Here is a 15,284-nt window from a genome sequence, read left to right as displayed (position 1 = left end):
CTGTCACTTTCTAGCTGTATGACCCAAGGCAAATTACTGAACCTCTCTGTGTTTTAGTTTCCTCGTCTCTCAAAAAGAGTTAACAATAGCACCTACTGTGTTTCCCTGAAAATAAGAACAAACCGGAAAATAAGCCCTAGCATGATTTTTCAGGATGACATCCCCTGAACATAAGCCCTAATGCATCTTCTGGAGCAAAAACTAATATAAGGCCCGGTCTTATTTTCGGGGAAACATGGTATGTCATAGGGTTGTTGTGAAGGTTAAATTAGTTAATGCAAGTAAAGTGTTCAACAAGTGCGAGCTATTGTACCATATCTCATTCTTGATTCAGCTATTGTGACCTTCTCTGTACCTTATACCTTATGCCTCATTATTATGCCATATCTCATTCCTGATTCATATAACTTCAGCGTGCATTTGCTCTCTCTAGGCCTCATGGTGTCTTGTGTAACCTTGCACTGCTGTTTATTTCATTTGCTCAGTATTGATTAACTCTAATTTCCGTAAGAGCATATAACAATCTCACGCAGGCTTAACAAATAACGTGTTAACAATATATTAATAGGCAGCTGAAGAAAAAGATATAGACAACTATGTAGTGTGATCACATTTGTATGTGTGAGTTTGAGAAAGAGACAGTGTGTGTGTATAAATTATATATACATATATATATTTGGAAGAGTATTGTTGTAGCAGGATAATGGTCCCCCCAAATATGTCGTAATCCCCAGAATCCATGAATATGTTATGTTACTTAGCAAAGGGAAATTAAGATTGCAACTGGAATTAAGCTTGCTAATCAACTGACTTTATAATAGGGAGATTATGCTGGATTATCTGGTAGGCCCAATGTAACCATGAAGATCTTTAAAAGTGGAAGAGGGAGGCAGGAGAGTCAGAGTGATGTGATACGAAAAGGATTCAACCTGCTGTTGCTGGCTTTGAACACAGAGGAAGGGGGCCACAAGCGAAGGAATGCCGACAGCCTCTAGAAGCTGGAAAAGGTCAGGAATCTGGTTCTTTTCTAGAGCCTCCAGGAATGAAGACATGCCAGAACCTTGATTTTAGCCCAGTGAGATCTACTTTGGACTTCGGGTTTCCAGAACTGTAAAATGAATTTGTGTTGTTTAAGCCACTAAGTTTGGAGTCATTTGTTACAACAGCAGTAGAAGACTATTATAATGTAGCTATGCAAGAAACTGGTGATTAGAGCTGGGATGTGGGCTCAGGAGATCTGGATCTGGGGTGACAGGAAACCCATTTCTTTATTGCCTATCCTTTTGCATTGATTGACTTTTTACTATATACATGTGAGTTTTCATAATAATTTTCCCCCCCAAATAAAGTACATTATCTTGTTATGTATTATGTAACCCTTCACTAGTCAGTTGATGTATTTGCTGCCCTCAGGCCAAAGGCTGTGGCCCCTGTGGGGATGTGGTCAGGCACTCACTGCTAGTGGTAAGTTGATGGGCATCTTCCAAACCTCTCAAGGTACTCAAGTTCATAAGAATGGGACCCAAAGTCATGTGCAAGCATTCTTCCTCCCTCTGCCAGCTCCCTGCCACTCGTGTTCAGTCATTCTGTGGATCCAGTTTGTGGATGCGTGTTTATGTCAAGCCACCACTCCGTTTGGTAAGAGTAGTCATTTGTTGTAAGAAAGACACAGTAGCAAATGCCTGAGAATACTAACAAAGATTTATGGGTTTTTTTGGTAGAAATTTGTAAGTCATGTTGAAGAAAAAAACATAGGCCCCCAACGGTGTCACTTGTGTTAAAAGCCCATGAAACCAAACCTAAATTTAATACCTCATCTAACTGCAGTTTCCTCCTCTCCCAGAAACATAATCTTAATCAACCAGTCTGGAAGTTTCTGGTCAAGCACCAGTAAGGTTATCTGTCTCATGGGCCCTCTCTATCCCCTATAGAAAGAAGAGCAATCTGCATGATGAAAACCCTTCCCTTTCTCTTCCTCCAAAGAAATCTGGGCTCAAGAATTATCCTTTCTTTTCTTTTTTTTCTTTTCTTAATTTATTGGGGTGACAACTGTTAGTAAAATTACATAGATTTCAGGTGTACAATTCTGTATCACATCATCTATAAATCCCATTGTGTGTTCACCACCCAGAGTCAGTTCTCCTTCCATCACCATATATTTGATCCCCTTTACCCTCATCTCCCACCCCCCACCCCCCTTACCCTCTGGTAACCACTAAACTATTGTCTGTGTCTATGAGTTTCTATTTTTCTTTTCTTTTGTTACTAGCTCCTTTGTCCCACCCTTTTTCCTACAAGAACTTTCCATTTTGTACAACCCCCTCCGAACACCCTTCTAGCTGCTAGATGGGATGCTGCCCCATTCATGAATTGCTTAATTAAAGCCAATTACATCTTCAGATTTACTTGGTTGAATTTTGTTTCTCAACAGTAATAATCAACTTTTGCTATAGATATAAGAGCATCTAAATTTAAATTCTTAAAACATTGCTAGTCATTTTTATGCTTAACACAATTTAAAACAATTCTTATTTCTTACACTCCTGAAGACATTTCTTGCCTATAAAAAAGTAGTAAGCAACCTACTAAATTCAGAACCATTCTACATTTTTTTCACTTTTTTCTTTTTTAAAAAACAGTTTTCACATACCATAAAATTCACTCTTTTAAAGTGCACACTTCAGAGAGAGATTCAAGATGGTGGAGGAGAAAAACAATGTGCCTGGGTCCTTCCGAAAACACATTAAAATTACAACTAAATTATAGGACAATCAACATGGAGAAGCATCTGAAGTCTAGCTGAACAGAGTCCTATAACTAAAAATATAAAGAAGAAACCACATCCAGACTGATAGGATGGGTGGAGACGCAGAACGGGCTCCAAACCTCTCTGTGGTGGTTGAGAATCAGGAGGGATGTCTCGGCAGTGGAAGTTCCCCCTGAAGGAGTGAGGGACCCCACTCCCCCACACCAGACTCCCCAGCATGGAGCAGACGAGTCCCAACAACATCTGGCTGTGAAAAACAGTGGAGATTCCAGCCCTTCAGGTAGGACAGAAGGCTGCGGGAAACCCAGACATCCTGTCAAATGGCCCACACACAGACTCATTGCTCACAGACACTCACCTTGGGCTCCAGCACAGAGAAGGTGACTTGGGGGGCCTTGAAGACATATGGGGGGCAGACTGAGGGCTGTGGCTTCAGGAAGAGGACTGGAGGACTGTCAGCATTTTCCCAGTGAGTGGTCCTTCTCCTGTGCAGCTGGCAGGCGGGCGCCATCTTTTCTATGTTGAGTACACCCCCACAGGCCAAATCTGAATCTCACTGGCCTAGTGAGCTCCACTGCTCCACCCTGCTGACTCAGCTGGGACCCCACCCCACCCAACTCTCACATAGCTGGAGGCACTTTCTCCACAAGCAGCCAGCCCCTCCCACGTTGCACTCTTTCTTAGAAAACTGTGGGAGACCACAGGCTCCAGGAAGGTGGCGACTGGCCTCAGTGTGTTCTGAGACTTTTGCTGTTTTGTTCCAGGCTCAGCACTGGAACCCTACCAGAGTCTACATTAATCTGGTGACCACAATTCTTCCCACTCTAGTGGCTCCCTGAGACCTTGCCTCACCCAACTTGCATACTGCACGAGGCTTTATCAATGACCGAAACTTAAGGGAGCTGGCAGGTGGCAGCATTCGTCAGGGTGTCCTGGCATTTTGTGGAGTTACCCCAGGCCTGGTACTGGTAGCAGTAGTCCTCAGTTTGCAATGTGGCCTCTCCCATGTACCTCCTTGTTCAGCACAGACAGCAAACAACTGTGGACTGCTTTGTAGCTCCTACCAGGTAGTCCCTGGCTGGTCACAAGCAGTGGGTGACCTGCCCCTGCACCAGAGTTCCTCCCAACATACTTGGAGGTTGGCTTCAGACCACAGCAGAACACCACCCAATTAGTCCCACAAGTGGCACACACAAAGGGTGGTCTCAATAGGCACCAGAGCCCGCTGGGGTGAATCCCACTCAGTGTGGTAAGCCTCCTGCACAGCAGACAATAAGCTGTGGATGTGGCCAAACCCCACAGCCAATCAGCCTGAGGGTCAATCCCAGCAACTGACATGCCAATAGCAATCAAGTGTCAACTATAACAGGAGGGCACACACAACCCACAGAAGGGACACTCCTAAACACCTGGCTCAGGTGACCAGGGAGACTGTGCCACTGGGTTCTCCAGGACACCTACTACATACAGCCACCCGGCCAAGACTGGTAGACATAGCACATCTACCTAACACATAGAAACAAACACAGAGATGCAGCCAAAATGAGGAAACAAAGAAATACGTCCCAAATGAAAGAACAGCAGAAAAATCCAGAAAAGAACTAAACAAAATGGAGGCAAGCCAACTACCAGAGACAGTTCAAAATAATGGTTATAAGGATGCTCAGGGAACTTATTGAAAACTTCAACAAAAAGATAGCAAGCATAAAAAAGGAGCTAGAAACCATAAAAAAGAATGAGTCAGAAGTGAAGAATACAATAACTGAAATGAAGAATGCACTAGAAGGAAATCACCAGCAGACTAGATGAAGCAGAGGATCACATCAGTGATTTGGAAGACAAGGTAGCAGAAAACACCCAATCGGAACAGAAGAAAGAAAAAAGAAACCCCCCAAATGAGGATAGCTTAAGAGACCTCTGGGACAACAATAAGTGTAACAACATTTGCATCATAGGGGCACCAGAAGGAAAAGAGAGAAAGCAAGGCATTGAGAATATATGTGAAGAAATAATCACTGAAAACTTTCCTAACCTGGTGAAGGAAATAGACATACAAGTCCAGGAAGCACAGAGTTCATCCAAACAGGATGAACCCAAACAGGCCCACCCCAAGACACATTATAATTAGAATGGCAAAGGTTAAAGACAAAGAGAGAATCCTAAAAGCAGCAAGAGAAAGGCAACTAGTAACTTATAAGGGAGCTCCAATAAGACTGTCAGCTGATTTCTCAACAGAAATTTTTCAGGCCAGAAGGGACTGGCACAAAATATTCAATGTGATGAAAAGCAAGGACCTACAACCAAGATTATCTACCCAGCAAGGCTATCGTTTAAAATCAAAAGACAGATAAAGAGCTTCCCAGCAAGAAAAAGCTAAAGGAGTTCATTACCACCAAACCAGTATTACAAGGAATGTTAAAGGGACTTCTTTAAGATGGAAAAAAAAAAAAAAAGACAAAAATTGCGAATAATAAAATGGCAATAGCTACATATCTATCAACAATTACTTTCAACGTAAATGGATGAAATGCTCCCATCAAAAGACATAGGAGGGCTAAACAGATAAGAGAACAAGACCCTTATATATGCTGCCTACAAGAGACTCACTTCAAATTGAAAGACACACACTGAAAGTAAAGGGAAGGAAAAAGATATTTCATGAAAATGTAAATAAAAAAAAAGTTGAGGAAGAAATACTTGTACGAGACAAAATAGACTTTAAAACAAAGGCTATAAGAAGAGACAGCGAAAGACCCAGTAATCCCACTTCAGGGTATTTATCTGGAGAAACCCAAAAGTCTACTTTGAGGGGACCTGTGCATCCATATGTTCACTGCAGCATTGTTTAGAGTGGCCAAGATGTGGAGGCAGCCTGGGTGTCCGTCGATGGATGAATGGATAAAGAGGAGGTGGTACATATATATAGTGGAATATTGCTCGGCCATGGAAGGGAATGGGTTCTTGCCATCTGTGGCAGCATGGATGGACCTGGAGGGTACTATGCTGAATGGAGTCTCAGACAGAGAAAGATGCAATGTGATTTCACTTATATGTGGAATCTAAGAACAAAATTAACAAACAAAACAGAAACAAACTCATAGATACAGAAAATATTTTGATTGTTTCCAGATGGGAGGGGGTTGGGGGTGTGGGTGAAAAAGGGGAAAGGAATTAAGAAGTACAGATTGTTTGTTACAAAGTAGTCATGGGGGTGTAGGGTATAGCCTAAGGGATATAGTCAACAATACTGTAATAACTATGTATGGTGTCAGATGGGTACTAGATTTGTTGGAGCTATAGATGGGAGGGGGTTAAGGGGCAGGGTGGAAAATTTGAAGGGATTAAAATTATAAATTGGTATTTACAAAACAGTCATGGGGATGTAAAGTATAGGGAATTCAGTCAATAATATGGTAATAACTATGTATAGTGCCAGGTGGGTACTAGACTATTCAGGGGGATCATTTCTTAAATTATGTAAATGTCTAACTATATGCTGTATAACTGAAATTAATATAAAATATTGAATATTAGCTATACTTGATAAATTTAAAAAGGGGATGAGAAAAACAAGAGGTCCAAAATTCCAGGTACAAAATAAGTCACGGGGATGTAATGTACAGCATGGAGAATATAATTAGTAATATTGTGATAGCATAATACAGTGTCAGATGGTTGCTGGACTTATCATGGTGATCACTTCTTTAGGTGATCATTTATAAATGTTGAATAGTTATGATGTACCCCTGAAACTAATATAATATTGCATGTTAGCTATATGTCAATAAAAATATTTTTTAAAAAATGCACAATTCAGCAGTTCTTAGTATATTCAGAGCTGTGCAACCATTACCACAGTCAATTCTAGAACATTTTTATCACCCCCAACAGACACCCTGGAAGCATTAGTCACTTATCATTTCCTCCCAAACTCTACAGCCCTGGGCAACCACTAATCTACTTTCTATCTCAATAGATTCCCCTGTCCTGGACTTTTCATATAAATGGAGTCATAAGATATGTGTCTTTCTTGACCGGCTGCTTCTACATTTTCATGTAAAGCCCCTGCTAGCTGAACGCACCACAGAGGACAGTTTCAGTCAATTTGGGACATAGACCGAAACTGACAAGATCAGCTTTGAAATCAATACTCCCCCAACAGAAGACCTACGGAACTTTTTCAACAAATCTTAAAAATCATTAAGAACTTCTATTTATGATAATATTAGCACAATAACATACACAATTTAATACTTAGAATGGAGTGCTCGTTGTGTGTCAGTAACCGTGTGTCAGATTCTTTACACAGATCTCGTTGAATCTTCACAATCACCGATCATTATTCCTATTTACACCCGAGCATTCTGTAGGTCAGTGAAGTTGGGTAATTTGCCCAGGGTCACACGCCTACAAAGTGGCACAGTTGAGAGCGGAACCAGAGTCCACGTGCCCCATGCACTACAATCCACTGCATAGTTCCTGTTTATCCCAAAGCCATGACATGCCCCTGATCTCAACTCTCAGTCACAGTTCTTAGTTGCAAAACAGCAGTCCCCACTCTAGCTGGATTAAGCAGAAAAGGGATTTATTAAAGGACACTGGAACTTTTGGGAGGGCTGGAGAAAGTGGTTCAAGGTTATTCCCAGGAAAAATGCCTAAAACCACACTGAAGAGCTGGCCTGGTGAGAAAAACACCAAGCTGCTGTGGCCACCATGCACTACAGGCGAGGAACTTCACTGCCACTGCCATTGATGCCACTTCTGTGCCAGGAGCTCCCCCTGGCAGCCACTGTCTTCCTGCACCAGCTAAGTGGAACTTCTCCATAGACAGCCGTTTCCTCCAGTGCCTCATTCTGAACCCATGTCTCCCAAGGACAAGTCTTCTTGGCAGAGCCTAGGTCACATAACCATTTCTGAGCATATTTAAGAAAATTAGGGATTTTCTCTCCTGCTAAGACCAACTTTAAATGCCTGACTTCCTGTACTAGGAAGTACATCTTCCCCAGATGAATGACACGTGCCACCGTCAGTATAGGCCATGTGGAAGATGAGAGGCTGCAAAAGCACAACAGCTGTCCACTACATCAGTTAAGGAAAGCTCACGAAGAATCTTAGGGCTCAACTGGGCAAATTATGATATAAACTGTGGCTGAATGGGGAAGTTGAGAGGACGAGGCCACGGAATCAGGATCACCCAGAGGTGGAAACCACAGATAGCACAGAGGCCCAGCTATAAATGCCAAAGCTGAGTCGCCACTGAGCCACATCCTCCTTGCCAGGAGGTTCTCAAGGGGCACCGGGAAGAACCCTGCCCCATAACTGAGTAGGTCTCTCTTGTAATAATGGTAAGCTTATTGGGGTGTATTTGGATGTATCTGTCCTGTTGAGACCTTCAGGTAGGCTTTTGGGGCTGGGGACAATGGCATACATCAGTCATCTAGGGAAGATACGGGTCCTTGAAGAGGAAGCCAGACCTTTGAAATTGGTCTTGGCAGGAAAGAAAATTGCTTAGACCCTACTTTCCTAAATCTAGATTTGGGGGTGTGGGGGCATACTTAGGGCACTTGAGGGCTGCCCCAGAGGTAAGAGAATGGTGGGCTCTGTCATCCACAGCAGGCTGGGGGCTGGGCTCAGAAGCAAACTGGAGAGGGCTACAGGCCAGGTTATCCCATCCTAGGGACTGTCTTCCCTTCCCTGGTCATCCCTGAGCCTTGAGGAAAGTTGTAATTTGGTGTTCTGGTCTGGTCTCAGGCGGGCAAGAGGTATCATGACCACATTTGTGGATCTGCCCTTAGGTCACAGGAAGAGGAGCCCAGTGTCCCCAACCTGGAGCTGGTGGCAGCAGTAACACCAAGGAAAGTGAGTATCTGAGGATTACATGAGGGGTCCATCTGCCCCCATCAATTATTAATTTCTGAGAATCCAGATGGTAGAATGGTGGATTCCATTTCAGGACTTCAGTAAATGTATGTTGAATGAACAGAACATTGTTGAAAAGGAAAGGCAGTACTTCTGAGTTCAGAAATCTCAATAAATTACTACTAGATCTGAAAAGCTGACAAAGTTAGAAGGTGAAAAACTACAAGAAAAAAGTCAATGCTGCATCCTAAGAGAGATAAGTGTCAGATTCCAATTCAACAAACTCCAAGAAACTGGCCAAAATCTTTTTTCTGACCTGGAGTTCGGTTACTTAAATAAGTGAATCTGTTTTTATACAGGCAAATTTGCCTTCTTAACAAGAATAATCTATATTACAGTTTTGATATTATCAGTCAAAAAGATTAAAAAACATTTATTTAGGTAGTCAGCCAAAAGTATGGTGATTATTTGTTTTTGTAAAAATGGACCATTGAATAATAATGAACTTTATTAATTAACTTTATTACTATAGACATTTACAAACATAAAGTGTCTTGTGCTGAAATTAAGGATTTACCAGTTTTCTGGTAACTTTGCCTTCCCATCCATTACCCAATATGGAAAATGGTTTCCTTTACAAATGTTGCTGCAGTGGAATTAGGTATCACACATTGAATTCCCATTTTTAATAACAAGATTGACAGAATCATAGCCTTCTAAAATATTTTGGAACTAGCTCTCATTATAAAGCTATATTCATACTGTTCACAATTTTGTTTAGAGTAATACTATCATTATAGAGGCCAAATTCTAACCCATTCAACAAAATAATCACATATTATACCAATGAATGCCCCATCATCCAGGTAAAAAGGCCTGAAATTTCCTTTTGAAGATGTAGCTTTGTTTTGACTATCACAATTTACAAAATAGCTGTTTCCCCACAACCAAGTGGCAAGTGCCATGTTTCTGAAACACATCTAGAATACAGTGCTCTGAATTAAATAAGGAACAGACCTGCTCCTTTTGACCACTCTCCGTATCCTTCTAGTTGCCTAATTCTGTGGCTAAAGCAATTAACAAACCTAAAAGTCAGATTTTCTGAAAGGGGATAGGACACAACACTCTTATGAATGTCAATCTCTTGTCATTTGCCAAAGGTGCAAATTGGTACAAAATTCAGACATCTTGTCTTTGTTTACTAAAGGACGACAGTAAATGGAGATTTTCATATGGCTGAAAAGCCTCTGGGGCGTCCCATACATGACACAGAGAGAGGCTTTAGACTCAATCTTTCTCTGGTTAGATATGAAGCCAGACGTGAAATCTTAACTTTCCATTGAGCTCAAGGATTTTTTTCCTCCACCTCTGAACGATCAGAAAATACACTCAAAACTCTTTAAAAGTGGACACTGGAGTCTATTTCTAGAATAGCTAAACCAACTAGCTTGGTTGATTGATTTGTGCAGCCAATGGATCATGAACTTAGGCAGGAAAAAGTACAAACCAGATTTTTTTTCTTTAAATCCAGTACACACACAGAAGGCCCTTACAAAAAAAAAAGAAGAGTACCTCTCTTAGGCTAATTTCCTCATCTTAACATTTCCACCCATATAGAGTATCCCAAAAGTCTTGGAACAGTTTTGGGCTTCAATAAAACCTCAGGTGTATAAATGCAGAAAACATGCAAAAAACATACATCATTTGGAGGTTTACTTGCTTAGTTTTGTGACTTTCGATACTTGTTTAGTTTTGTGACTTTCGGTAACAAATTTTTAGTTTTTTTGTTACTGTTGCTAAGTACCTGTGTTTGAAGATGGCAAACAGCAACTGTTTTTAAGTTACTAGAGTTTAAAACTGCATGTTTGGAATATTCGTTATGATCCCCAATCGGAGTCCCTGTCCCTACTCATTTTACCGGATGACTGACAGTTAAACTCTGAAATGGATTCAATTGTTTTCTTACAAGTCAGTTCTCTTCTTTTCTTGCTATATTCCCAGAACAAAGCTGGTTGAACATTTCTTTGACAGTTTCTTATAGTTTTCTTACTTATATAATACATCTCTGCAGATGTGATTAGTTTTGTGAAAAGCACCCAGGCACACAGTTCTCAAACTCCTGTTTTACAGCCATAAATCTCAGCCTCTATGTGTGATGTCAGTACAACCAAAAACGGTTTGGGGCAGTAGTGTGAACATTGAAATGGTCACATTTTAATAAATTTCCACATATTCATCCAGTTGAAAAAACCTGTCTTGACTCCAGGTGTTTTCTCCCCTTCTTCCTGATCAATGTTACTTGGGTTTTCATCTGTGACTTCTTTTGTTTTTATAAGGGTCTCATATATTTCCTGGACTTTGGCAATTTCTTTCTGTGCATCAAAATGGACTTTTTGCCTGGTCAGGAGGGGAACAATTAAATTAAAATCATTAATTCGCTTATTTAGTTTTCTGATGTTTTCTTGAAACTGCTCACAAACTTGGCTCCACTGTTTCTGTTCAGTTGATGTCATTGGATTCCCAAGTTTTTTCCTTGACACTAAAATTGCCTTTCTGAGTTCATCAATAGTATCCTTTATTTCCTTTTGCATTAGGATCCATTCTGGTTGGTATCCATTATCTATCAATATTCTGTTCAGGTTGTGGGTCATGGGATCAATATATGAACAGCCAGAAAATTTTTTTAGAGGTTTTCCCTTCCCACTGAGATTGTCAAAGTCTCCTTTTGCCATTGATTCCTGAATGAGATCCTCCACTAAACGCTCTATTGCTTTAGTTATCTTTTGTTCTTTACTCTGTCTTACATCTTTAACAGTTAAACTATCAGCAAAATACTGTCTTTGTAGTTTCTGCTTTTGATATTCCATCACTTGCTCAGTTGCACGATCTGCTCTAAATTGCCTATATTGTTTCTCTCGTTGACTTGGAGTTCCAAAACCAATACCTTCAAAACTTAAATAATGCCGGTGTTGGGGTGTTTTATATTTGAACTTTTCTTCTTCTTCTTCTGCTACTTCAACTTTATTCTGTCTGGCATTTGTTTGTTCTAGCACGTGGGAAAGCACCATCCTATAAGCTTCTTCAATCTTTATAAATGTTGCAGAATCAGCAGTAGTAGAACCACTGTCTGGATGGTACTGCTTGGCAAGCTCACGAAAAGATTCCCTGACATCATCGGCAGAGCATCCTTCATCCAGATTCAGGCGCCTATAATATTCTCTCATCTTCTTTTTGGATTTATGAGTTGACATCATCCTATTTCTAATTACACCAAGATATGGAAGCACTTTCACTCGATTAGGAATCATTGCAGCATTTATCAGATGCGATCTTAAGATTTGAGCCATCAGCACATACATTGTGTTCATTTTTGTACTCAGTTCCTCCTAGCAATGATCTATAAAATGACAACAAATATAGGGTAAAGAAAGTTGTGTTATCCACTAATTTCCTATATTCGACAGTAAGGAAGAAATTACAAGTACAATATGGCGTAGTTCTTTCTAAAGCGGCTGCCAAACTTCTTACAGCTCTATTTCATTTATATTAGTGGAGAAATGGAAGTTGATAATGTCTAGCATTAACGTATTGTGATATTATCTGGATTCTACCCACTAACCACAGAATTTTAGAGCAATCAGGTTCTTAGAGACCATCTAATCCAATCTTCTCATTTTATGAGAGAACGTAGGCCTAGAAGGTTAAGCAACATGACCGTCACAGCAAGGTGTAAGCAAAATGAAACAGAAAGGTGTATGCACATGAAACAGAGGACGTGACAAAGTATGTACCTAATCCGACGCTAAACTGAATAGAATCAAGTATCCAAAAGACTTTAAACTCTCTACCTCGTTTGGAAGGAGCTATTTGCTACATGCTACATGCCGGGAAACCAGGATAAAGGTGAGCCCTCCCAACATGTTAGCTGGTATTTTAAACACGCATGCTAGAGGAGCAAGACTTGTACATAGATAATGGCAATGAAATGATGGAAATGGTTTAATTGTGTGATTTTAAGGGTAAACGCTAAAACTGATCTCCTGGGGGCCGCAATATTCTGGACAACTGGGGTTAACGGCTTTTAGAGTCGGTTGGGGCAGTGGTGATTGTGCCAACGCGGTTGCTGCAAGGGAGTGGTGAGTCCCAATGGGGGACACGCCCCGCCCCGTGACCCACTCACCACAGACGCCAGGAAGGGGCTCAGCGGCTCCTGCCCCCATGCTGCGCCTCTGCGCATGCGTGCGCGGCCCGTCCTTCTCTCATCAGGCGCCTCCGGGGCAGCGAAAGGTGTCTTCGCTGGACTAGACCATCTGCCGTTTTACACAGAGGGGTTTGAGGGAGGGGTGGAGGGCAGAGTCATACCTAATCGGAACAGGTATCGTACCTTACCGGTGGACCCAAGAATCTCTCTTAAAACGAACTCTACCCAAGAGGACACAGGCAGGACATTTCGGGAGGACACGTCCCATCCCAGGGCGATCCGCTCCGCCTCCGTCCCTACCTCGGGAGGGAGGTGGTCCAGTCGATTGGAATTGTGGGGGCTGTAGTTTGTCGGGAAGCGCGACGCGCCCTGGACGCCTCCGTGCGCTTGCGCCTGCGCCTGCGCCTCCCGCGAGAGAGGCGGGGAAGGTGAAAATAGTTTGAGGGCGGAAACGGAGGCGTGTGTAGGGCTTGTTGCAGAGTGTGGTGAGTGTAGGTTGGTACCTTTGAAGTCTTAGTGGTTCCGAGGGCGACGGCCCTCAGTAACTTGTTTTTTGGGAGGGGAAGACGAGCCCGTTTTCCTAAACAGGACCTGAACAACCTTTTCCGAGTCTGCAGACGCAGATGCCGGCGCAGAGACGTGAAAGATCCACCTAACTCAGAAAGGTCGAGCTAACCCAGGCTAGAAACCTCGTCTTTCATTAATTTAGCAAGTACTTACTGAGCACCCCGCTTAGCCAGGCGTCGGTAGGGGGTGAGGATAAAATCAGAATAGGGGTTTACGGGTTTTAAATTCAGGCACCGTCATGGGGATTTACTACGGAGAGATAATTGTTTTAAAAAGAAGGGAAACACTTGAGTTACCTTCTCTCTGGGTGCACAGAAAAAGATTTAAATTCTGATTCAGAGGAATTTCCTTACAAGCAAACAATGAACTGTGTGAAAGAAAATGGTGTTAACTTTTCGGGTCGACACCTTAAACAGCATAAAAGAAAAAAGCATCGATACAGTTTAAAAACCACTCATACTTGTATCCCGTTTTGCATTTTACAAAGCTCGCATCACAAATTTCATTTTGACGTTTGCATCTTATAAGTAATTATACTTTAATCCTGAGTAGTTCAGTGACTTGATTAAATGGCAAAGTTAGGAGTAGAACTAAGTCCATTTCTCTTTTCAGAGGGTCCGTATTATGATACGATTCCGTACATACAGAAGGTGAATTGGAATCGATTGAGTACCTATAAAGAACACTTTCAGCTGCAGAGTGTACACTAGCTAAACTACTTGGGTTATTTTTCTCATGTATAAGAAACGTGGAGCTAGGCAGTTTCTAGTATTGATTCAGCTGCCAACAGCTGCCACGTTTGCTTTGCCATTCTCTCTCTTTCTTCATATAGGTACTTCCTCCCGCCCCCAAGCATTTAAAAGTAATTGCATATATTACGTCTCTTTACCCCAGAGTACTCCAGTATTTATTTCCTCAAAACAAGGACACACCATAGTACTGTTACCAAACCATCAGATTTAACATAGATATATTATTTAATACACAGTTTTGTGTTCCAGTTTCACCAATTGTCCTAACGATGTCCTTTAGAGCAACACATAGACTTTTAAGTCAGCAGGTCCAATGAATGATAAACCAAAGCATTCTTGTTTAGTTTAGTTATGGGCGGAAAGAGACCACCATATTAAAATAATGGTTCTTTTCCTTTTAAAAAGGTGGCTACATAGTCTGCAGTCAGCAATCCTAGTGTTATAATATGATGTGAAAAAAAAAATCAAATTTAGAGTCAGAACAAACACACAGGTTGACTAGCATTTTTAATGTGGTTATGTTACCTTGCTTAACTAAACTGTAGATTCTTAAAAACGTGTTCAGTTTTCATTATAATATTGTTAACCATTTTAAGGGTATGTCATGATTAAAATCAACATACTTGAACCTCAGTCTATCGTTTCCACAGTCTTACCTCAAGTTTATCAGCTGGGATGTAGTATAATATTACACATAGGACTGGTTTTTAAATGAAAGTGTGTTAGATTAGATGTATGTGACACATTTCCTGGTTTAGAGCATCTTTTTCATGAGTCTGTGCTCTCACAATATTGTTGAGCATTTTGAAACAAATTTTCCCACAACCAGAGACAACTGTCACATAACACTATTTGCAAGAATTTAGTTTGCACACCAAAACCTTTACTAATTATGTTGCTGAATGGATAGAAAATAGATGATGATATTATTGAAAGTTACAAAAAAACCAAATTTCCTGACTTTATCATTATATTAGATATTTACTGCACTACTGCAAAAAGTGTGGTACTGCAAAAGCAACCACTTTTCTCTTTGTACTCTCCGATGTAATTTCACACCTTGACTAAAGCCAATGAGGTCTCTGTTTTAGTCCATCTGTGTTTTTTTTGTTTTGTGTGCTGGTTCTGTGATAACTGC

General features: G+C 41.2%; 1 protein-coding gene across 3 annotated transcripts; it reads right to left on the bottom strand.

The window, feature by feature from the left end:
- Window positions 1-9,127: 9,127 nt before the first annotated feature.
- DNAJC28 (DnaJ heat shock protein family (Hsp40) member C28) lies at window positions 9,128-13,157 on the bottom strand. 3 transcript variants are annotated; one of them, XM_019730210.2, is made up of 3 exons: window positions 13,016-13,148; window positions 12,807-12,936; window positions 9,128-12,023 (listed from the first exon to the last, which is right to left on the bottom strand). In XM_019730210.2, exon 3 carries the CDS (start codon window positions 11,992-11,994, stop codon window positions 10,834-10,836), a length of 1,161 nt encoding a protein of 386 aa, XP_019585769.2. In that variant the 5' UTR covers window positions 11,995-12,023; window positions 12,807-12,936; window positions 13,016-13,148; the 3' UTR covers window positions 9,128-10,833. The 3 variants fall into 3 exon arrangements, with proteins under 3 accessions (XP_019585769.2, XP_019585770.2, XP_019585771.2); XM_019730211.2 differs by having other exon boundaries at window positions 13,011-13,137; XM_019730212.2 differs by lacking the exon at window positions 12,807-12,936 and having other exon boundaries at window positions 13,011-13,157.
- Between the last annotated feature and the right edge of the window lie 2,127 nt (window positions 13,158-15,284).

This window comes from Rhinolophus sinicus, linkage group LG01 (assembly GCF_036562045.2).
Source record: "Rhinolophus sinicus isolate RSC01 linkage group LG01, ASM3656204v1, whole genome shotgun sequence".
NCBI classification, from domain to species: domain Eukaryota; kingdom Metazoa; phylum Chordata; class Mammalia; order Chiroptera; family Rhinolophidae; genus Rhinolophus; species Rhinolophus sinicus.
The sequence above is the reverse complement of the archived record's forward strand: the minus strand, read 5'-3'. Positions and strand labels throughout refer to the sequence as shown.